Consider the following 23,121-nt stretch of genomic DNA (forward strand, 5'->3'; position numbering starts at 1 on the left):
ACCCCGCCCCCTCCCGGAGCCCCGCCCCTCGGTCCCGGTTCCCCCCGGTCCCGGTTCCCCCCGGTCCCGGTTCCCCCCGGTCCCCCGTCACCCCCTTCCCGCCCGTTCTCCCCCCCCGCTCCCCGACGGCGCAGCAGAGCCGGGACGCCGCGGCCGGTCACAGTCCTTCCGCTTTAATTGTTACGGCGGTGAGGGGCGGCATCCCCCAGCACAGCACTGGGACCCTCGGGACAGTGGGGAGCACATCCCGCCCGGCACCGAGACCCCCGGGGGGCGCGCTCCCCCGGCACAGGGACCCCCGGCACCCCGGGAGCACATTCCGCCTGGCACCCTCGGGATCTCTGGAGCATATCCTGCCGGCACCAGGACTCCCGGCACCGCAGGAAGCATGTCCCCCCCCGCACCGGGACCCCCGGGAGCTGCCCCCGGGAGGGGTTGGGCCATACCCCCGCGGGAAGGAGCGCCGGGGGCACAGCCACCCGTGGAGCGGCCGTGGGACACTCCGTGCAGGGCCGGGGGGCACCGGGACCCCCCTAGAGGTAGCTGAGCCTCCACTCCTGCAACAGCCCCGGCCCCGGAGCCCCAGCACGAGGTGAGGGGACCTCCCGGGACCCCTGGGCCTACAGCCCCTGGGGGACACAGTCCGGAGCCCGGCCCCTCTGGTTCCGATGTATTGGGTGAGCTGAACGCAGAGCCCCAGGAGGGCTGGGGGCTCGCCAGGTGTCCGAGCGTGGCCTGGGGCCCGGGAGCGGGTCTGGGCCGCGCTATCTGCGGTACATGGCGAAGGCCACGAAGGTGACGAGCAGGGTGAGCCCGGCCAGGCAGGTGGTGGCGGTGGCGGTGAAGACGTGGCGGTGCTGCAGCTGCAGGTACCAGAGCAGGGCCAGCAGCAGCACGAAGAGGGGCAGCGCCAGGCTGCCCACGCCCAGCGCGGCGGGCGCGGGGCCGCGGGGTCCGGGGGGCCCGGGCGCGGCGGGGGCGGCACTGGGCGGGGACAGGTGGCAGTGCAGGACGCTCAGGTGGCCCAGGTGCAGCCCCGCCAGGCTCTGGGCGTCGTCGCGCAGCAGCTGCCCCTGGTAGATCAGCCGTACCTGCTGCTCCTGCCCGGGGAAGTAGGTCCTGGAGGGGACGAGGACAGGGGTGTTGCCGCTGGACAAGGACAGGGGTGTCACCGCTGGCAGGACAGGCCTCTCCACCCACCCTGTGCCATTGTGCCCACTCGGACCCCCCGCCCCACCTGCACACCTGAGTCCATGTCCCCATTACCCACTCCCAGTGCCACCCGCCAGCACAGTCCCCTCCATCCTCCTGTGGACGTGCCCACTGTGACCTCCACCCTGCCCCGCACACTTGTGCCCCTGTGTCCCTCCAGCTGTCACCTGCCAGGGCACTCCCCTCTGTCCACCCCTGCCCCTCTGCGCAGCTGTGCCCGCACATCCTCATCACCCGCCCCAGGGCTCACCTGCCAGCACGGGCTGTCCCACGGCCACAGCGCCGGGCACAGACACTCGGGACAAGCCCACCTGCCCCGGGCACGGCTGTCCCCTCCCGGGGGCCCCCGGGCCGGGACACGTCGGCGCTGCCCGCCCCCCTCACCTCTTGAGCGCCCCGACGGTGTCCCCGGGGCGCACCCGCGCCAGGCGCTCGGTGTCGTTCAGGAACTTGAGCCGCAGCACCAGCGTGGGCTCGGCGGGGCCCTCGGGGGCGGCCGCGGGGGGCTCCCGGTGCCGCAGCCCCGCCGCCTCATCGGGGGCCGCCGCTCCCTCGGCCGGGGCCGCGGCCGGAGCCGGGGCCGGGGCCTTGCGCTCGGTGGGGGCCGCGCTCGGACCCGCCTCGGGCGGTGGCGCCGCGGGCTCGGGGGCGCGCGTGGAGGCCCAGGCGAGCCCCAGCACCGCGGCCGCCAGCAGCAGCGCGAACAGCACCGTCACCTCGTCGCCGACGCCCTCGATCAGCGCCATGGCGGCGGCCGGGCCGGGAGGGCGCTCCGAGCGGGGGCTCCGGGCGGGCGCGGCCTCAGCCCGCGGGGCCGCGGGGAACCGGGGCCGCGGCCGCACCGGGCCGGACTCGGGCCGCCATCGCGCCGCTTCCGGCCGGGCGCGGGGGGCGCCGGGACGTGTAGTCCTGCGCCACGGCAGGGCGCTCGGGCGCGGGGCACGCCGGGAGCTGTAGTCTGCCGGCAGGCGCCATGGCGGGGGTGTGCCGCGCGGGGCACGCCGGGAGTTGTGGTCCCGTCGGGCGGGGGGACGCCGAGAATTTTAGCCCAGCCCCTTCGCTGTGCTCAGGCACTCCTAGTACGATCCCGGTCACTTCCAGTCGAATGTCAGCTGCGCCCAGCGTGCTCCTGGTTGCTCCTGGTCACCCCCACTATGGCTCCAGTCACTCCCAGTATGAACCGAGTCACTTCCAGTAGGGCTCCAGTCACTGCCTGCATGATTCCAGTCACTTCCAGTCACTCCCAGTGTGATCCCAGTCTCTCCTAGATATTCCCAGTATTATTCCAGTAATTCCCAGTCTGATTCCAGTCAGTTCCAGTATGATCTCAGTGTTATCCTAGCATTGGCCTAGCTGCTCCCAGTACGATCCCAGTTGCCCCCAGTGTGGTTCCAGTTGCCCCCAGCATGGTCTCAGTTACTCCTAGTCACCCATAGTATGGCTCCTGTCACTCCCAGTATGATCCCAGTCACTTCCAGTCACTACCAGTACGATCTCAGTCCTTCCCGGATGCTCCCAGTGTTATTCCAGTGACTCCCAGTATGAAACCAGTCACAAACCAGGATAAAATCAGGAGGCAGCAGCATGCAAGGGCAGCCCCTTCCTGCTGGGGGAATCTGGGGGGTTGGGGGGCTCCAGGAGGGAAGTCACGACGTCCCTTCCAGGATCCTGTCTGGGAGCTGCCTGGGTGGGAAGGACGGGTGAGGCCGTGTCAGCCCGGAGCTGCTGAGCGGGTCCCGGGGCTGTCGCAGTGATGGATGAGAGAGCAGCAGCAGATTTCAACCACGACTGATCTGTGCGGGTGGAGAACTGGGATTTATCCCTTCCCGGTGTCAGAATGAGCCCGAACACGCCATCAGAGGGGTTGTGGCTGCTCAGATTTGAGGGTTTATCCAGTGGTTCATCCCCTCTCCGATAAATCCAGTGTCTGGTTGTCACTGTGGATTTGTCTGGCTTCAGCTCCCAGAGGTTGAGACTTTTCCATCCTCCCAGCCTCGATTAAGGAGCCATTTAATATTCCCATGAAAGTACATCCAGTCACCCCTCAATTTCCTGGGAAAGCTGAGCAGACTGTGCACCTTAAATCCACTGCCGAGGGACCACGGAGCCCTCGAGTTATCCTGCTGGGGGCTGCTCCCAATCCCTTGGATTTTTCAGTGTTCTCTCAAAATATCAGTGGTATAAAGCAGTGGCTGGTTCTGGAGCTGCTGCTCCAGAGGTGGGGCCCCCCTCCCCTGCCTGGGCTCCCCGAGTGGCAGTGAGGTGGCCCTGGGGGCTCCTGGGCAGCAGCACCCAAAGGTGCCCCAGCCCCTCCCTGCAGCTCTGTCCCCACCGGGGCTGGGGGATGAGCTGGGGGCTCCGGCCCTGTGGTGATCGAGGGGTCCAGACTCCGTTCTGGGGCAAAAAGAAGACCTTTATTTTAACGATGCATAAGCTTATATACCCTGGGCAGAACAACAGATAATTCAAGCCGAACAATTGGTAATTTTCTACTTTTGCTTGCTTTCTCAAACTACATAATTCAGCATAGGTTTTAACAGATACAATTAACTACAGTTTTTTTTAGCAACCAAGGTCTTTCTTGCAGTCTTGTATCCTCTTTCTTCCGTGTCTTCTTCTCTTCCTTACCATTCCCACGGCTTTCTGCCAACCAGTGCAGCAATGCCCACTGTCCTGGGCCCGAGGGGTGTGACACTGTTACCTCCTTACGGCCCCTCCAACACAGGAGGAACCAGTGTGGGCACAGGCCCAGGGCAGTGCCTGTCCCCTGTGCTGGGTGCTGCTGAGGCCCCACCTCAAATCCTGGAGTCATTTTGGGCCCCTCAACAAGATATTGAGGAGCTGGAGCGTGTCCAGGGAAGGGAATGGAGCTGGGGAAGGGGCTGGAGCACCAGGAGTGGCTGAGGGAGCTGGCAGGAGAAAAGGAGGCTCGGGAGGACCTTCTCCCTCTCTGCAAGTCCCTGACAGGAGGGGGGAGCTGGGGGGGGTCGGGCTCTGCTCCCAGGGAACAAGGGACAGGAGGAGAGGGAATGGCCTCAGGCTGTGCCAGGGGAGGGTCAGGCTGGATACTGGGAGAACATTTCCATGAGAAGGGCTGCCCCGTTGTGTTTCTGCCTTTAATTTGTCGGGGTTCATAGTCCCCTCCATTTCCTCTTTACTCACCAGTTCACCTTTCCTCAGTGTTTCTCAGACAGACACTGAGGCTGAGACCCCTCCTGCCCTGCTGGCATTCCAGAGTCACTGGCCCTGTGCCCTGGTTGGAACCCCCAGCTCCCTCTGATTGGCGCCCAGGGGAGTTTAATCCACCTTGCTCCATTTTCAGCTTCTTTTCACAAAGCCCAGGTGCCTGCACGGTTCAGCTCCTGTGAACTGAGGTCTGTGACCAGAGGGGGGTCACAGAGGGATCCTGCCCAGGTTCCTGTGACCACCCCAGTCCAGCCCAGGGGAGGATCCTGAGGTGCAGCACCTGGACACCTGTGGGAGCAGGACATGTCCCAGCTGTCACTGAGCCCCACGGGGTGGCCTGAGGTGGCTGATGGTGTCACGAGGGGTCACAGCAAGGGACACAGACAATCGTGGTCCTTCAAACTGAGGTCGCCTCACCAGGCCAGTGGCCACCTCGTGCCCTTGGCACAGCCCCGGTGTGATGCTCTGCTCCTCTCTGCTCCACACCAGAGCTGCTGGAGCCTCGCGGGGGGGGCAGGGGGGGAGGGCACAGCGGGATGCTGCGCCTGGGTGATGGATTTTGGATTTGCAATCTGACGGCCGCACGGTGCAGATCCGGATGGGATTAACGGTGGAGCTGGTACCTCCACGCTCCAGAGCGAGATTCACGAGCTGCAGCTATTCCGGGGAAAGCTCCTGGCTGATCCCCGGCCCGGAGAGGATGGTCCCTGTCACCGGAGGGTGACATTAAACAGCTCCCTCCCACCGAGCTGCTGCTGCCGTGCACCGAGTGCCGGTGGGTTTGGGAACAGGAGCCGCTGCCGTGCGGGGTGTGCGGGAGGAGGGGCAGCCCGAGCCCCTGGGGAGGGACGGGGCTCCTGCTCCCCTCGGTCCCGGGAAGAGGAGCAGTGTCCCCACCAGTGTCCCCCAGCGCTGTCCCCCAGCAGAGCCCTTGGCTCTCCTGACAGAGATGTCTCCACAGAGATGAAGCCCCAGTTCCTATTGTGAGAATTATCAAGGACCTCAGGGCCTCCAGTGCCCTGAGAAGCCCCAAAGCCCTGGAGAGCCCTCTGGGACCCCCCCTCTGCCCATGGGGCCCAGACACCCCCTGGAGCTCAGCCCCGGGCCTTGGCCTCCCCTCGGCTCTGTTCTGGGGGTGCTGCTCCCCAGCCCTGCACCCCACGTGGGCATCGGGGGGCTGCAGTGGGGACCCTCCTGCTGCCCCACGAGGGCTCTGGCACTGTCTGGTGTCACGGAATGGTTTGGGTGGGAAGGGACCTTCAAGCCCATCCCGTTCCACACCCCTGCCATGGGCAGGGACACCAGAGGCACTGGAGCGGCTGGTCTGGGGGTGGGAGCAGCGGCAGGAGGAGGAGGAGGAGGAATAGGAGGAGTGGGAGAAGGAGGAGGAGGAGGAGGAGGAGGAGGAGGCGGCATCGCTGCTCTTGGCAGCGGCGCCGTTTGAGGCACTCGCGAACGGCAGCGTCAGAGGGAGACGCTGCAGATGGAGCTGAGAAAGTTGAGGATCTGAACGTGAAATTCACCCTGAAAAGCAGTTTCGATCTCTGCGTGTCTCCTGTCCACAGAGAGCGGCCGGCTGGCCATCCCTGAGGGAGTGTTTGCTCCCCAAAGTCCCCATCTGGTCCCCAGCTACTCCCGCCTTTGAACTTTTCCCCTTGTTTTCCATTGAAGTTCCCTCCAGGTTTTATCCTATCCCTGTGCTAAGCCCCAGCTCCATCTGTTTGTTCTGCTCCCTCTGCTCCTCCGTTCTCCAGTGCCAGCCCTAGTCCTGCTCCACAGGGGCTGTCAGGGACAGGATCCCCTCGACCCCTGTGCAGGCTTTGGCCGGGGGATGCTCTATCCCAGTGCCTGCTGTGCCTCATCCCATCCCTGTGCCCTGTGTCCTGCTGTGTGGTGGGAGGTGGGGGGGACCTGAGGGACCCCCAGTGCTGGGGGACACTGGTGGCCCAAAGGGACACAAAATGTTCTCTCAGGGTGGTCTGTGAACACCCACACGGGGGGTGAGAGGCCAGGACTGCAGGGGGGCATCACACATCTCTGCTGGAGGAGGACAAGGGGAAGGAGGAGGAGGAGGAGAAGGAGCAGAAGGAGAAGGAGGAGATGTGGGGGTGGCCACAATGCCCACCTGTCAGGGGAAAGTCACCTCAACCTGTCCCTGCTGCCACCTCAGCCAGATGAGGGTGAGGTAAGAATGAAGGACAATGTCCTATCCCAGAATCCCTGTCTGTGAGGGTGATGTGGAGGAGGGAACTGCGAGCACATGGAGTGTCCAGATATTCCAAGGGGCTGAAATGGAGGCAATTTATAAATGTTTATGTGTCAAACTGACCGAGGGCAGGGTTAGGTGGGGTACTGGGCAGAAATCTTTCCCTGTGAGGGTGGGGAGGCCCTGGCACAGGTTGCCCAGAGAATGTGTGGCTGTCTCATCCCTGAAAGTGTTCAAGGCCGGGTTGGTCAGGGCTTGGGGAACCCTGGGATAACGGAAGGTGTCCCTGCCCAGGGCAGGGAGTGGAATGAAATGAGCTTTAAGGTCCCTTCCCACAAAAACCATTCTGGGATGATGATGATGATAGCAGGAGATCAAGAAAATGGCTGCGAGCAAGGACAGAGAGACCCCCAGCGAAAAATGGGCTGGAGAAAGTCCAGGGCATGGCCAGGCACTGCCCTGCCAGGATGGCTCCACAGAGCCATGGACCCATCGGACACGTCAGGAAAGAGCCAGCCCAGCAGAGCTGTGACTCACAGAGCCATCAGGGACCTTTGGAAGCCTCGGTGAGTGTGCAGGTGAGGGGAGCCTGGTGCTGTAACAGACGCAGGTGTTCTAAAAGCTTTCAACAAAACCAAAACCAAAAAAGCTGTTTTCTAATAAACCCCTTCTCGAGCTGGCTGGGATGCACTCGAGGAATCCTGGCAGGGCACAGGAGACAGACGGGGAGGGCAGGGAGGTGCTTGTCCCACCCACGCAACCCAGCACCCACTGCCACGTCCCAGAGGATTCCGGAGCCGGGAGGCATTTAGAAACCTCCCAGAGATGTCTCCTCCTCCTCCTTTTTGTCCTCCTCCTCATCTTCATCTCCCAGCCTTCCCACCATCACCCAGAGAAGGGTGGAGGGTGGGAGCCAGCCCCCACTGCCCCCCCAGCCCCACTGGCAGCAGTGCATCGCCACCCACTGTGACGCTGGTCCCTGGGGGCAAGGGGGGGCAATCCATTGGGATCTTGGCTCTCTCAGCTGTCTGCTTTTTCATTCCTTCCTCTTTTCTCAAATTCCACTTTCTCATTTAATCTGCCAGGGCCCATGATCCCACTTATTTTATGTTTCTCAGCCTTTTGGAAGATCCCAGCTCATCCCCAGTGAGCTCCACTGGCTCCCACGGCACTGCCAGGGGCTGTCAGCCCAGTGCCCCGTCAGAACCTTTCTGTGCCTCTGGTCACCCCTTGCAGGCTGTTTTAGGGGTGGGCACAGCGTGGGGGTTGTTATTGGCCCCTGCCCAACAGCCATCCCCTGTGATGGTCCCCTGGGTGGTTTCATTACCATGATGGTCCCCCAGACAGTCCCGTGCCCTCGCAGACCTCGCTGGAGCGGCCTGAGCCGAGCATGTGAGTGAGGGAACAGCAGCGGGCCCTGTGGGCAGGGGGTGACCCGGGAGGGGACCCCGCCACGGTGGGGCAGCAGCTGGTGGGCATCCAAGGACCTCTTGGGAATGGCCATGTTCTACAGCTTCGTTAACGACCTTGGGGTGACTAAGGATGACATTATCTCCAAAACGCAGTCGTGAGGAAGGGCTGGCACAGGGGACCCCTAGCCGTGCTCCACGGGGCTGGCACAGGGGACCCCTAGCCGTGCTCCACGGGGCTGGCACAGGGTGTCTGGGGGGCCGTGGGCAGGGGCAGCAGCACAACACTGGCTCTGCCGTCGGGGTGGTCCCGGTGGGGTGTCGAGGGAGGGGAGCTGCGACCTGCCCTTAGGCGAGGGCCGGGCAGGGCCGGGCAGTGCAGCCCTCCACCCCCGGTCCCCCCGGTCCCGATGCCCCCACTCTGCCGCCCGGCCCCCGCCTCCTCGTTCCCACTCCCTGGTCCCGCCCCCAAAGTCCCGGACTCCCCCTCCCGGTTCCCCCGTTCCCCGTCGCGGTCCCCCCAGCGCTCCTCCCGGTCCCGGTCCGGGTCCCGGTGCCCGCGCTCCCCCGCCGTCCCGCCCGCCCCGTCCCCGCCGCTGCCCCCTCCCCGCCCGCCGCGGGGCCGGTCCCGGTGACGCGCTCGGGGCGGGGCGGGCGGGGGCGGCGGCAGAGCCCGGCAGAGCCCGGCAGAGCCCGGCGGAGCCGCGCACGGACGCGGTCGCGGCCATGCAGCTGCTGCCCGGAGCGCGCCGCTGACCGGCCCCGCCGCCGCCGCGATGAACTTCCCGGGCGGCGCCGGGCAGAGCCCCGGGCAGCAGCAGAGCCTGGCGGCGCCGGGCGGGCCGGTGCCCGTGCCCGTGCCCGGGCCCTCGGGGCCGCAGCCCGGCGGGCCGCCCCCGCCGCAGTTCGGGCTCTCCAACTCGGCCGCGATCCGCGCCGAGATCGGGCGCTTCGAGTCCGTGCACCCCAATATCTACGCGATCTACGACCTCATCGAGCGCGTGGAGGACCTGGCGCTGCAGAGCCAGATCCGCGAGCACGTCATCTCCATCGAGGGTGAGCACCGGGCACCGGCACCGAGCCGGGCGCGGGCATCGGGCACGGGGCACCGCACGGGGGACGGGCACCGGGCACCGAACCGGGTACCCCGCACCGAACCGGGTACCCCGCACCGAACCGGGTACCCCGCACCGAACCGGGCCGGCCGCGCCGCCGCCTTTGTCCCCGCCGCCGCTGCACCTGCGCCCGCTGCTGCCCGCGGGGCCCGGCCCGGCTCTGCCCGCGGGGCCGCCATCGGGATCGGGCCGGGCCCTGCGGCGGCGGGGCCGGGGGCGCGGGGGGCCGGGCGCGGCCTGAGCCGGGCCGGGGCCTGCGGGCGCTGCGGCCCCGCCGCCGGCAGCGGGCCGGGCACGGCCGGGGCCGCGGGGCCGCGCCGGGGGCTGCGGGGAGGCCGCGCTCGGTGCCGCCCCCGCCCCGGGCCCGGCCCCGCAGCCATGGTGGTCGCGGCCGGGCCTGCGCAGGGCCGGGGACTCCGCCCGCGGCCTCTGCCGGGAGCGGCGGGCGGGGGTCCGGCACCCGGGGGGGCTCCGGCACCCGGGGGGGCTCCGGCCGCGGCGTCGGCGGGGAACGGGCTGTGCCGGAGCCCGGTAACGTCAGAAATGCAGAAAACTGCAGCCCGGGAACCGGCAGCGAGGGGAGGGACGGAACCGAGCAACTGCAGTGGAGCCGAGGGGCTGCAATGGAGCCGGGGGACCAGGATGGGCGAGGGACCGCAGTGGAGATGGGAGGCCGGGATGGAGCCGGGGGACCGGGATGGGCGAGGGACTGCGGTGGAACCGAGGGACTGAGATGGAGCTGGGGGGCCGGGGTGGAGCTGGAGGCCGGGATGGAGCCGGGGGACCGGGATGGGCGAGGGGTTGCGGTGGAGCCAGGGGAGGGGAAGGTTCGCAGTGCTGTGCTGAGGCCCACAGTGGGCCAGGAGGCTCTTGCAGCCCCTCACGCGAAAGGTCCCTCTGCCCTCGGTGAGCCCAAAGCTCCAGGTTTCTGCAGCCGGCGCTACCCCAGGCAGGGAAAGCTGCAGGACCACTGGTGCCACTGGTCTGGCTCGGTGCTCGCCGAGCGCTGCCGTTTCCCTGCCCTGGGTTTTGTTGTCCCTGCTGGGTGTTGGCAGCGTGCTCAGCTCTTCTCCTGCTGCCTCACACCGGGAGTGTCACTGCAGGGGCTCTGCAAGTAGTTTTGGGGAGCAGTGGCCCTGCTGAAGGGGTGCTGGCAGGAGCAGTGATGCTGCATGGGGGTGGCAGCCAGCCTGGAGGCCTCCTGGAGGCCTGCACCCCGCCTGGGTCTTTGGGGGTTTCTGTGGAAAGGAGGGAAGGAAGAGGGACCTTAACAAAAGTCTGAAAGGTTGCACAGTCCAGGGAATGTAAATCCCAGAATTTGTTTCATTGGCCTCGCAGTGCAAGGACAAAGGACACTCCGTGGGGTCAGGACAGGGTCAATTTTAAACCCATAAGAGGAGGGGGCTTCGCCACCTCTGTGGAGGTCTTCAGCCATGGAAGGCTGTTGGATCGATGGAATTTGAGGAGAGGAGGGGAGAGACTTGTGCTGGAGATGGGTGGGAGTGCAGGGCTGGCACAGGCCATGGCAGTGGCTCAGCCAGCATATCAGGGGCTTCCTGGTCCCTCTGGGGTTTGGGGTGGGCTGGTTGGGGAGGACCATCCTTTGTCTGTTCCCTTGGGGCTTCTGCAGCTCTCCCTTGTTTGTGCCTCTGAGGGGGGCTGTGGGGGGAGCCCCGAGGTCCCTGGTGACATGGTCTGATCCTGCGTGTGATTCCCACGCTGTGGGGCAGAGGAACTGCTGGCTGAGACACGGTGGGGCCACACCTGAGGTGCTCACGGGGTCACCTCCTTGGGCAGAGCCCTTCCGGACACTGTGTCCCTGCCCGCTGTCCCCACTGGGAACATCCCACCGCCCGAGGTGTCGCGCGTCCCGTCCCCCGGCCGTGGGAGCGGGTGCTGGGCACGTTGGTGGGAGCGAGTGCGTCTCTTAGCAACTCCTCTGGTGCGTGGATCCTCCTGCTGCTGGGGAAGGTGTGAACACACACACCGGGTTCTGGTGCACTGCTCAGGCACATGGGGCTCCCCAAAGCACCCAGAGTGACCCCAAATGAGGGGCGAGGGTGGCCGGCACCCGGCCGTGGCTCAGCTCGCCCGGTGTCCACAGGGCCCTGGAATGGGGCTGGAGGCTGTGTGTCCTCGGGGGCTTTGCCTGTTCCAGCCACAGCCCTGTCCTGTCTCCTCTGGGCCTTCTCTGGGAATTTGGAGCAGGAATCCCACAGACTTCCTTATCTGGGCTGCATTCCCCCATTACCTGCCAGGCACCGGGATAAATCCTGGTCCCGGTGAAACGTGCACCGTGATTACACAGTTACTCGAGACCCGTTACCGGGTGTGTGTGAGTTAACGGGGTAATTAACAGCTGGAAGAGCCTTGCTGGAGATGTTATCATTCTCTGGAGCACCTGGGTCTGGAGAAGAATTTCCTTCTAAACTGTGGGTTTGGGGCTTGATACAGAAATGCCTGGAAGAGGGTTTTGTTTGTTGATGTTCCTGATTTGAAGATCAGAGTCAGTGACCGGAACGATGGCTCATGGTCCAAAAATCCGTGACGGAACTTGCCAGTGAAATCTCAAATTCAGCTTCCTAAAACTGAGCGCTGGGTCTTGCAGGACTTGCTCCCGTCCTCATGCCAGATTCTTTTCCTGCAGGCAGTTCCTTCATTTTTGAAAGGCAAACGGCAGGGCAGTTCTGTGCTGCAGTGGGGATGGTGGGACTGAGCTGCCCATCCCCTGCCAGGGCCGAGGCTGCCAGTGTCACCACCGGGGTGTGACTGGGGGGGTGTGACTGGGGGGTGTGACTGGGGGGGTGTGACTGGGGGGGTGTGACTGGGGGGTGTGACTGGGGGGGTGTGACTGGGGGGGTGTGACTGGGGGTGTGACTGGGGGGGTGTGACTGGGGGGGTGTGACTGGGGGGTGTCACTAGGGGGGTGTGACTGGGGGTGTCACTGGGGGGTGTGACTGGGGGGTGTGACTGGGGGGGTGTCACTGGGGGGGTGTCACTGGGGGTGTGACTGGGGGTGTCACTGGGGGGGTGTGACTGGGGGGTGTCGCTGCCGCAGCCGGTGGTGGAGCTGGAGGCGTTGGCAGAGCTGTACTGAGCTGAGGGGATCTGTGGCTGTGAGGTGCTGCCAGGGAGGGAGGTGGAGCGGGTGTTTGGGGGCTGCTGCAGCTGGAGCCCTGCCAACCCCCCGGGCTTGGGGGAACAAACCTTCCGTGAGGAGTTTGGAGCCCACGATGGGGCAAGAGCCACCTGCAGCTGCTCACGGGTCAGCCTTGGTGGTGTTGCCATGGGAGGAAAGGGAAAAGGGAAACCTGCTCTGTTTTGGTCTCCTCCTTGAGCTGGAGCTTTGTTTGGAGGCGCTGGGGGCAGAGGGGCTGTGGGGCCGTGGGGCTGGGGAGGCACTGGGGCAGAGGGGCCATGGGACACTGGGCTCAGGGTGACGATGGGGACGGAGGGGCTGTGGGGCCGTGGGGCTGGGGAGGCACTGGGGCAGAGGGGCCATGGGACACTGGGCTCAGGGTGACGATGGGGACGGAGGGGCTGCTGGGCATCAGGGCTGGGGGTGGCAGGTCGGGCCGGTCGCCAGCGTCAGCTGCATCGCAAGCGGGACCCGGAGGTTTTTGGTGGTTTCTAACGACCAAATTTGGACAGATTTTCAGGGGGCTTGCAAAAAGCGATTCCCTCATCCCAGGCTGCTTCCCTTGCCAAATCTCAGAGACTGCTGCAAGCTGCTGAGCTCCCTCAAAGATTTCATATCTGCATAAAGCAAAATGATACCAACGTGGGGCTGGTGCAGCCCCTGCTCACAGTAAATGTGACCTCGAACGCTGTGACTCTGGGACAGGCTACAGACAGAGCCGTATTAATAGAGTTTGTAATTAGAACAGTAATTGCACAGTGCTTAATTTCTTTCCTAGAGAAAACTTTGAGCAGTGACCAGGTGGGTTTGAGGAGGGCGAGCGATGCCCCTGTGCAGGGCTGCGAGTGGCAGGGGGCCACAGGAGCCAGCACAGATCCAGGGACAGACAGGGGAGAGAGCACCAGGAAGGTGGAATAGGGAAAGAGCATCATGGTGCAGGGCTGAGAGGATGGTTACACAGAGGTCTTCTGGATGCATGAAGCGGTGAAGGAAGGAGGGAGAGGTGGAAGGGAGATGAGGAGAAGTAGGTAAGATTCCTTTAACAGAGCTTTTGCCACACGACGGGAATTGTTTCCTGACCTTCATGGTCATGCACATGCCTTGCAGCCCACCTAAAGCTCAGCTCCCTTGGGAGAGCTTGGAGAGGGCTTGAGCTGTGGTGAGGACTCGGTAGCCAGGGAGCAGGAATCTCTGTAGTCACATTTTACCCAGAGCATGTGCTTTTCCCTTCATTGTCCTTCCATACTCCTCCCACACGCCTCCAAAGCCATGTGGGTTCCTTTCTGCAGTTGAAGAAGTGGGGTTACTTTAGGAAAGCTTTCCTCTACAGTTTCCAGCTGTTGCTGCTCTGGCAGAGGCTGGGGATGAGGGAAGCCCTGGAGAACGTCTGTGATAGCTGGGAGCAGCCTGGTTATCCCAGAGCTCCACATCTGCTCTGCCGGGCAGGGGCTGTCCCGGCACGCTGGCTCTGCATCGCTCCGGGGCCAGACCTTGGCGGGCTGTGAGACCAGGATGGGCTGTTGGGTCACTTGGTGTGAACAGTCCATCCCAGGATTTTGGTGTGATCACTTCACCTCAGGATTTTAGCCTTAAAAATCAGGCCTCTCTGAGGTACAGGCAAAGCCCTGGGCCTGCTGCTTCAGGAGATTTCTCCATCATCACCCATCCTGCTGTCAATAAGTGGCGTCACTCTTCCAATTGACATCTCCAACATCCTGGGTATTTTTTGCGTTTCTCTCTGAGGAAGGACTCCTTTGGTACTGGATATTTTTATGTTTAAAGCTGCTTGTACCAGTTAATGAGGTCACTTTGCCGTCTCTCTTTCTGATGAGTTAAACTACCTGAACCTCATCATTCTGTTCAGTTCCAGCACGAGTCTTTCAGCTCCATGCTCCATCCTTTCCCAACATCTTTTGAAACTGGCTCCTCCTGATGTGCTGATTCACAAAGCAAACCCACAGGCAGGAGTTGCCATTGCTGCAGGATCCTCTGGAGGAAGATGAGGAGGACCCTCCCCGCTGGAGCCCCCCGGTCCCGCGGGCTCGGGGAGCCCCGTGCTGCCAGGCCACACTCGGGGCTGGCCGTGTCCTCTCTCCGCTGAATCAGCCTCGAGTAAATTACACCCTTTGGGAAGGAGAGTGTTCTGCTTAGCCAGCTTTTTCCTGCTAATTCCACGGCCTCTGCAGAACTGCCCTGTTTCCGTGTGCCTGTGAGTTCCCGAGGTTGGGAAACCGCAGGGCACGGTGCTGGGGTGCTGGGGGGAGCTGCGAACTCCAGAGCCATCGGCGCATCCAGCTCCACAGCTGGGCATTCCAGGCAGCTGCACAGCTCCCACAGTGCTGCCCTTCTCTATGCAGGTTGGGGCAGAGCTCCTCTGGCTCTGTGGTCTCCAGATTTGCTGGAAATTAAATGCAAAGGTGGTTAAAAAAGCACAGAAGTGGGAGATTGGGCAAACTGTAGAACCACAGAATGGTTTGGGATACAGACCATCCCACAGTTCCACCCTTTGTCATGGTCAGGGACACCTTCCACTACCCCAGATTGCTCCAAGCTCCATCCAACCTGGCCTTGGATACTTCCAGGGATGGAGCAGCCACAGCTTCTCTGGGCAACCTGGGCCAGGGCCTCCCCACCCTCACAGCAAGAATTCCTTCCCAAGATCCCATCAACCCTGTCCTCTGGCAGTGGGAAACCATTCCCCCATGTCCTGTCTCTCCAGGCCCTTGTCCCAGGTCCCTCTCCAGCTCTCCTGGAGCCCCTTTAGGCCCTGCAAGGGGCTCCAAGGTCTCCCTGGAGCCTTCTCTTGTCCAGGTGAACCCCCCCAGCTCTCCCAGCCTGGCTCCAGAGCAGAGGGGCTCCAGCCCTGGCAGCAGCTCGTGTTCTGGTCACGTGCTCTCTGTGGCTTGCATGGGGGGTGCTGCAGTCCTGGGGCAAAGACTCCCAGGAGAGATTCCTGAGGGCAGTGGGAAATGCTTCTCAAGCTGCCTTACCTGCAGGAAAGGAAAGCCCTGTGTCCTGCACTGCCATGTGTGTTGTTGCCTGGCTGAGTTGTCGGCAGGGCTGGCACTGCTCGGCGTGGGTGGCACAAGCAGAAGGATCTTCCTGGGGAGAGTCCTGGAGCAGGTACTGGTGTGAGGGGAGACCTTGGTCCCCTGGGAGTGATGGGCAGAGCCAAAGCATGGCTGGGGTGGCACACTTGGACAAATACATCCCCTGTTTTTAGGCAGTTTTATGTTGTGGCCCAGTTCATCTGGAGCACCTTTGCCAGGTGCAGCTCTCACCTCACCAAGCTTGCAGCTGGAGAACCTGGTTTTTGGGAGGAGTCAGAATGGGCCTGGACTGTGCTGATCCGAGCTGTGTGAGAGCTGACAGCAAAGCTCTGTGTGCCAGATCTCCTGGCCATGACAGCAGCACAGTCAGTGCCTGGGGAGGAGCTGGGAGCCAGTGCCTGTGCCAGGGACACGCTCTGGGTGTTTGCAGACGTTGGCTGGTGTCCCTGCACTGGCTGTGGGTCGGTGTGGTGGCCCTGGTGGCTCTCTGCCCTCCCTTGTCCCAGCACAAACTCCCAATTTTTTTAGGAGTTTCACAGTTTGGTTGCATAGAGCCTTTTCCAGTTTAGGGACATTCCTCACCAACTGGCAGTCCGGGCAGTGACATCCCACTGCCCTGAGCCTCTCTTGGGACTGGGTGCTCTTGTGCCCAGGGCAGTGGTGTCCAGCCCTTGGGCTGAAGTCCCCTCATAGCTGGAGTGGATGTGAGGGGGATGTGGGCAGTGGCCATGAGGTCTGGAGGAGCAGCCATGGGCTGAAGGGCTGACACAGAAGCCTGGCTACTGGGAATTGAGGGATGTGAGAGCTGTCCTAGCCTGTGATCAGAGCTCTGCACCTTGATGGGCACCTCAGCAGTGACACGATGCCCGATGGTGTCTCTCCCTGGCAGGAGGAGGCCTTTTCTCCTCTGATTCCGCCTTCCTGCTTTGGCATCTGGTTTTTTTTTAATCCTCCAGGACTTCCTGCAAGTCATTGTCTCCAACGACTTGCTGTGTTCCTTCCTGCAGTGTCCTGCATGGAAGAGGCACCTGTGGTCTCACTCCTGCTGCTGCTGCCTGCAGCTCGGGGCAGCACTGGGAGCAGAGCCTGTGGGTGCCTCTTCAGGTGGGTCTCCTGAAGTGTTGTAGTGACAGCAAGGAATCTTCTGGGGCAGGAAAGCTGAAAATCAAGATAATTTTAGCTGCTTCCTAACTGGAAGGAGGTTTGTGTGATTAAGACCTGTTGTGTATCTGCTCGTCCCTCCTGCCCCAGTGCCTTTCAGACCCGCTGTCCAGTTCCATTCAAACCCTGCTGCTTCTGAATTGCCCCAAATCCCAAGGAAGCAGATATCCAGGCAGAGCAGAGGGCCCCAGCTCGTGGCAGGCGGAGGGCAGAGGATGTTTGCCTCTGTGCCGGGTGTCTGGCTGCCGTGGGGCTGCATCTCTGCTCTGGAAGTCCTGGCTGTGAGTCACTGGGGAATTCCTGCTTGGGGTCATGTGTGACATCTGGTTCTGGCCATGTGATCTGTGGTGATGAAATCCACTCCAGCCCGGGGGCTCTGTGCCTCATTCCCAGCTGCTGTGTCTGAAATCCCGCCCGAGTTCTGCTGCTGCAGAGTCCCGGGCTGGGAGCCACCGAATCCGGGTTGCCACGGTGGCCAGTGTGGGCTGTCTGTCCCGTGCTCGCTCCCAGAGCAGGCTCAGTGCACACTGGCTCCTGCTCTTGGTTTTGGGCAGGTGTTGGGTATTTACCCCAGCAGTGACTCCTGTGGTAGGGAAAAGGGGGTTGGCCTTCAGAGAGGGATTTTGGACATGGGCCTGGAGTGACAGGACAAGGGGGAATGGCTTCCCACTGCCAAAGATGGGAGACTGGGGAGAAATTCCTCCCTGTGAGGGTGGGGAGGCCCTGGACAGGTTGCCCCAGAGAAGCTGTGGCTGCCCCTGGATCCCTGGAAATGTCCAAGGTCAGGTTGGAGCAACTTGGTCTAGTGGGAGGTGTCCCTGCCCATGGCAGGGGGTTAGAACAGGTTCAGCTTTAAGGTCTCTTCCCACACAAACCATTCTGTGATTCTACGATCAGGCTCTGGTGAGTGCCATCCATCTCCAGCCTCTGGATGGCTGGGCAGAGCTGGAGGAGCACACACACGTCCATGCAGGGTGCTGTGGTGGGAGCTGGAGCAGCACACACACATCCATGCAGGGTGCTGTGCTGTGCTGGGAGCTGGAGCAGCACACACATCCATGCAGGGTGCTGTGCTGTGCTGGGAGCTGGAGCAGCACACACACATCCATGCAGGGTGCTGTGGTGGGAGCTGGAGCAGCACACACACATCCATGCAGGGTGCTGTGCTGTGGTGGGAGCTGGAGCAGCACACACATCCATGCAGGGTGCTGTGCTGTGCTGGGAGCTGGAGCAGCACACACACATCCATGCAGGGTGCGGTGCTGGTGGTGGGTGCCCGAGGCCTGTGCTGTCCCTGGCAGGGGGTGGGGGCTCAGGGCTGGTAGTGCTGTGGCTCTTTGCTTGGGAGTGATTGGGTGGGAGGTGCTGCTCCGTTCCTGGATTTCATGGCAGTCACCCCTTGGAGCCTCCCCTGGCCGGGTCCCTCCTGCAGAAGGTGCTGTGGGAGCACAGGGCAGGGCCAGCCCTGCCGTGGGGGCTCAGAGCTGGTTTAAAGGTGAGAGGCAGCTGCTGATGAGCACGTGGGGAGCACAGAGATCGTGGGACAGCGGGGGGCTGCATCAGGACATGGACCTCCCAGGGCAGCCACCTCCCCTGGCGCAACTTGGGTGTTCCTGGTGGGCACAGAGCTTGGGAGAGCTTCGAAGAGCTCTGGAAGAGGAGAAGAAAGTGATTTCAGGTGGTTTAAAGAGAGCTTTTTCAATATGAAGCACAAACAGGAGGAAGTAGGGAGGTGTTTGCTGGAATTCAGCAGCTGGGAAGTGGAGCTTCTGCCAGGTTTGGGAGGGAGACAGCAGAGGAAGGATGGTTGTTATGGAATGAGGCATTTGGGAGGGGGAAGACATGCAGCTCATGGTTGACGTGACAGAAGAGGAGGGCCTGGAGTGGGATTCAGAGGGAGTGTTGGCCTGCTGAAGAGATTGGGAAATAATTCCAGCTGCAGCAGCGTTCTGGCTGAATAGGGAAGAGGCAGGATTATATGGTTTATAGGCAGTTTGGGGGGAAAGGGGCAATAATGGTCAATGCTGAGTGGACGCTGGGAGCCTTTGGCTGCATGGCCAGGGGACAAGGCAGGCTCCAGGGACTGGAGCTTGTGGAGCTCCACAGGGGTTAGGGACAGCCAGGATGAGGAGGAGAGGGAGAGGAAGATCCATGAGCTCTGTTACTGTCTGAGTTGTGTCCTCAAGTCTCAGACAGGATCTGAGCAATGTCCCAAGGCCCTGAGCATGAGAGCTCGAGGGGAGAGGGGACAAAGCTGGGATTAGCAGCAGCTCTCTTTAATCATGTGGAGCTCGGGCTTGTGGGTGCACACTTGAAATGCTGGAGGGGAAAAAAGCTGAGACTTCATTTTGGACAGGAGACAGTCCAGGAATAGAAAGGCAGAACTATGAATCATCACCCAGAGCTGAGGGATGGCGTTAAATTAAAGCATGAGGCTGGCTGGAGGAAGCGTGGAGGGAGAAGGGAAGGTGCTATGGGCAGAGCCATGTGAGACACTCGAAAAACAGCAACACTGGAGGTGGAGAGTGAGGATGGTCTGTCTGAGGCTGGTGAAGAAAGCTGTAGAGAACCGGGAGGAGAACAAAGAGGATAAAAGAATTGCTGGGATCAACGAGGACAAGGCATTGAGGCCAGTTTGGTTCCTGAGGGAGGAGCTGGCAGGGTCCAGAAGAGCCCAGAATGTGCAGGTGAGGCAGGAACAACCTTGTGCAGTCCCCTGGTGGGATGGGAAAGGGCGGTGGGAGATCATGGGGTTGGGATGTCTGTCCTGGGAAACGAGGGACCGGCGTTTAAAGGCCTGTCAGTGACATCTTACACCTTCCCAGGAGACTGCAGAGAGTTTGGAGAGAGGTGAATATGGTGGCTGGACTACTGGGTTGGTGAGGAATTGGCTGGACATATCCGAAGGGTTTAGTCAGTGGCCAAATGGAAACCAGTAATGAGTGCTGTCCCTCTTGGGTCCATACTGAGACCAGTGCTTTTTAATATCTTAATTAATGCCATAGACAGTGGCACTGAGTGCACCCTCTGCATGTTTGTAGGTGACAGCAAGCTGAGGGGTGCAGGTGACAGGCTGGAGGCAGGGATGGCATCCAGAGGGACCCTGACAGGCTGGAGGAGGGGGCCTGTGGGACCCTCATGAAGTGCAGCAAGGCCAAGTGCAAGGTCCTGCACCTGGTTTGGGGCAATCATCTCTCCCAGTACGGACTGGGACACCTTCCACCAGCCCAGGTTGCTGCAAGCCCCATCCAGTCTGGCCTTGAACACTTCCAGGGATGGGGCAGCCACAGCTTCTCTAGGCAACCTGTGCTGGGGCCTCCCCACCCTCACAGGGAAGAATTTCATCCTCATATCTAACTGAAATCTCCTCTTTCAGTTTAAACGATCATCCCTTGCCTGTCCCCATCTGCCCATGTGAAACACCCGACATTGCATTTTTTACTGGAAGCTCCAGTGTGTTCTTTGGCTTCTGCCTGTGCTGGCCTCCTCTTTGCTCTTTGTGGTAGAGACTTGGACAAAAAGGCTTAACCCCCCCAGTCCTCAGTGTCATTTCTCAGTGGCTCCTCTGCCCCCTGTGGAACAGGCCGAGCTTTCCCGTTCTCTCATGTTGGTCCCTGGTGCACCCTGGAATCACCTCTGGTCTTTGCAGTTCATCACTGGTCACCTCTCACTCCTTGTGTAGCTGCTCTGGGCTCAGGCTTGGCTGCCACTCCTTTGTCTTTATCCTTATTAATCTGACCTCAATTGCAGTTTCCCTGTGTGTGCCTTCCCATGCCAAGCCCAGTACAGAGCTCGGGTGAGCCAGGTTGGTTTCCTACCACACTGGTTACCTCTGCACGGGGATGATTTCAGTGTGTGCCACCACCACTGCTGCTTAGGGACACAGCAGCTTTCTGTCATCTCCTTTTGTTTTCTTTTTCTATTTTCCTTGTGGATTTACCTCCCATAGGATCTTGCCTATGGAGTTCAATAATCATAGAATCATAGAATGGTTTGAGCTGGAAGGGACCTTAAAGCCCATGCAGTCCCACCCCCTGCCATGGGCAGGGACATCTTGCACTAGCCCAGGTTCCTCCAAACCCCGTCTGTTGTGGTTTGAGAGCCCCAACCTGGCCTTGGGCACTTCCAGGGATGGGGAGTCCACAGCCCCTCTGGGCAGTGCCTGCCTTGGTGGAGTCTCTGCAGTTTGCTGTCCTTCCAGAAATCCTAAGAACTTGTGGTCCTACTCTTCCCTGTCCTGACTGCTTCCCTCAGAGGATTGGCTGAAGGATGCTCTGGTAGACTGTGAGATGTGAAAATTGAATTGGAGAGAGTTTGAGAGAAAATGGAGGCCAAATGGCACCTGGCCTGGTGCAAATGAGAAATGGGCTTGGGCAGAGGGGCCCAGCCCCTTCTCAGGGCTGAGGTGGGTTGCTGGGGAGGGCATTGCACAAGGCAATGTGGTGTTCTGTGAGCTGGGGGGGGCACGAGGGGGCTGTGGTGGTGAGAAGCAAGGGGAGAGACCAAAATATTCCTCTTGGAGGAGAAAATGCATAAGCGTGTTGAGCTCAGTCCCCTGGTTTTCAGGGTCTGTGAGGACCCCGAGGGTCTGTGTGGGGTGTGTGGTGTTTGGATTTAAACACAGACTTCGATACTGGAGTGGCTGTTCCATTACTAGCTGTGTATTGTGAACTAGTAAATGGTGTCATCATCCCCTGTTCAGCTTAACAGATTGTTTGGCTGAAGCACTTCCCAGACAAATGTGTGGTTCAGCCTGAAAACCATCAGGAGTTGGAGAAGGGCCGACTCTTCCTGGTGAAGGGACCTTGGCAGGTCTCAGTGCAACATCCTGCTCCCACGAGGTCAGCATTGCCATCCAGGCAGGTTGGGAAGGGCTTTGTCTGGAAAGGTCTCGGATCCCCCACTCCTGGAGGTCTTCACTCCCTTCCTGGGCAACACATTGAACGGAGCCCAACCACTGCTTCTTCAGTCAGTTATTCCAGTCATTAATTCCTCCAGCTGCTGATAGTTCCCATTTAATTCCCAATTTGCATTTATCTGGTTTAAAGTTCCATTTTCTCACTTGTTTCTTTAGATTGGTCCAAATAAAACTTTGTTACCTGAGCATTATTCCCTGAGAAGTTTACTGTCACTTTATCATCACTTATCTCTTGATGTTCTTTTTGGGAAGTTGATCACATAATGCTCGTTGAAAGTCTCTTTGTGAGTTCATTTCCTGTGGTCTTCAAAGAATTTTTATGGCTCTTCCTTACCGAGTGTCCTTAAAATGAAAAACATCAGACTATAGGCAGTGTGCTCCCACTTGACCCAGCCACAGTTGTATGGACTGTAAATCCAGCTCCTTTCTCCTGACTGCTCTTTCTCATGGACTCCCAGAGTGGTTTGGGCTGGGAGGGACCTCAGAGATCATCTTGTTCCACCCCCACGCTCTGTGTGGGTTAGAGCTCTGTTGTCTGGCATGTCCACCTGCCCCCTCCTGATGGTGGTGAATCCACACCAGTGGTTCCTGGTCATGCCCTCGTTGGTGTTGGAAATGGCCCCAAGAGGATGTAGTCTGTAGTTTGGGGCTGGGGGATTTGACTGTCCTGGTGTTCCCACCATTTGCCGCTTTGCCTGTCTCAGACCTGGCATAGCAAGAGCATTTTCCCAGTTGTGTGGAGCTTCCCAACATCACTGGGATGGCTCCAGGGGTCACTGAAATCCTCTTACCTGTTGGCCTGGATCTCTGGCTCTTCTGAGCCTGGTCCTGTAGCCAGTTCTTACTGTCTCTGCTGTTACTGACTTTGCAAAGTGTTCATTGACAGAGGGAATGTCGTGTGGGAATGAGTCACGTGGCCATGGAAACATGAACAGAGTTGTCTGTGTCATGGAACCACAGAGCAGTTTGGGCTGCAGGGACCTTCAAGGTCATCCAGTCCAACCCTGTGTCAGCAACACCTGAACCACCTGGAGGAGTGGGATCAGCTGTAACGTGAGTTGTTGTTTAAAACATCCAATTCCATTGACTCCGACCCCTTCCCAGGGACTGGTGGCGGCGAGGGCTGCCTGAGGGTCGGGGGGATACAAGGTCACTTTGCTCTGTTCCAGGCATTCCTGAAGATCTCCATTATTTCAATATTTATTAGAAATTAGCATGAGCAGGAGTGTGAGCTAGCTCTTCCTCACTCTTCCTCACTCTTCCTCATGCCATTGCATTCAAGTCTGTGCCTTTAAATTAAAGTTACATTGTTTTAATGACATTTTAGAAGTTGTTTCTGTTAATGGTTTTGCCATTCTGCGTTGGTCTGTGTTTGCTTTCCCCGGTGTTTGGGTGTGAGGCCGGCAGCCCCCGGGCCCAGGAGGGAGCCGTGCCCCCCGTGCAGGTCCGTGCTCCGCACAGCCGCTTCCTGCTGCTCTCAGCATTGTTACAGACTCCTTTTCCTGAGGGCTTCAGCTTCCTACACCAGTTTTGATACTTCCTGCGTTCGAGATCACATTGACATCTGTTTCCTCCTCTTTCTTCCCACTTCTTACCCTTTTTTGGGCAGTTTGGATGTCCCTCGCCTCCAAGCTGGTTCAGGGCTTTTAGTAGAATTGTTGTCCTGGTGTTTTTATGGAGTGTTGGGGTTTGGGCTGTCTGATAAATTATTGTGGAAATGTGAAA

General features: G+C 60.6%; 2 protein-coding genes across 4 annotated transcripts in view; one reads left to right on the forward strand and one right to left on the reverse strand.

Annotated features, from left to right (window-relative positions):
* Nucleotides 1-152: 152 nt before the first annotated feature.
* TMUB1 (transmembrane and ubiquitin like domain containing 1) lies at nucleotides 153-2,102 on the reverse strand. 2 transcript variants are annotated; one of them, XM_064652847.1, is made up of 2 exons: nucleotides 1,597-2,102; nucleotides 153-1,149 (listed from the first exon to the last, which is right to left on the reverse strand). In XM_064652847.1, exons 1-2 carry the CDS (start codon nucleotides 1,956-1,958, stop codon nucleotides 765-767), a joined length of 747 nt encoding a protein of 248 aa, XP_064508917.1. In that variant the 5' UTR covers nucleotides 1,959-2,102; the 3' UTR covers nucleotides 153-764. The 2 variants fall into 2 exon arrangements, with proteins under 2 accessions (XP_064508917.1, XP_064509000.1); XM_064652930.1 differs by having other exon boundaries at nucleotides 153-1,119; nucleotides 1,597-2,098.
* Nucleotides 2,103-8,716: 6,614 nt separating this feature from the next.
* AGAP3 (ArfGAP with GTPase domain, ankyrin repeat and PH domain 3) overlaps nucleotides 8,717-23,121 on the forward strand; it is a 108,935-nt gene continuing 94,530 nt past the window's right edge. For both annotated transcript variants that reach the window (XM_064647729.1, XM_064647816.1), the window contains exon 1: nucleotides 8,717-9,069. In XM_064647729.1, coding sequence (XP_064503799.1) covers nucleotides 8,790-9,069 — 280 coding nt within the window. In that variant the 5' untranslated portion in view covers nucleotides 8,717-8,789. The remainder of the gene's footprint in view (nucleotides 9,070-23,121) is intronic.

The sequence above is a fragment of the Pseudopipra pipra genome, chromosome 1, assembly GCF_036250125.1.
Source record: "Pseudopipra pipra isolate bDixPip1 chromosome 1, bDixPip1.hap1, whole genome shotgun sequence".
Taxonomy (NCBI): Eukaryota; Metazoa; Chordata; class Aves; order Passeriformes; family Pipridae; genus Pseudopipra; species Pseudopipra pipra.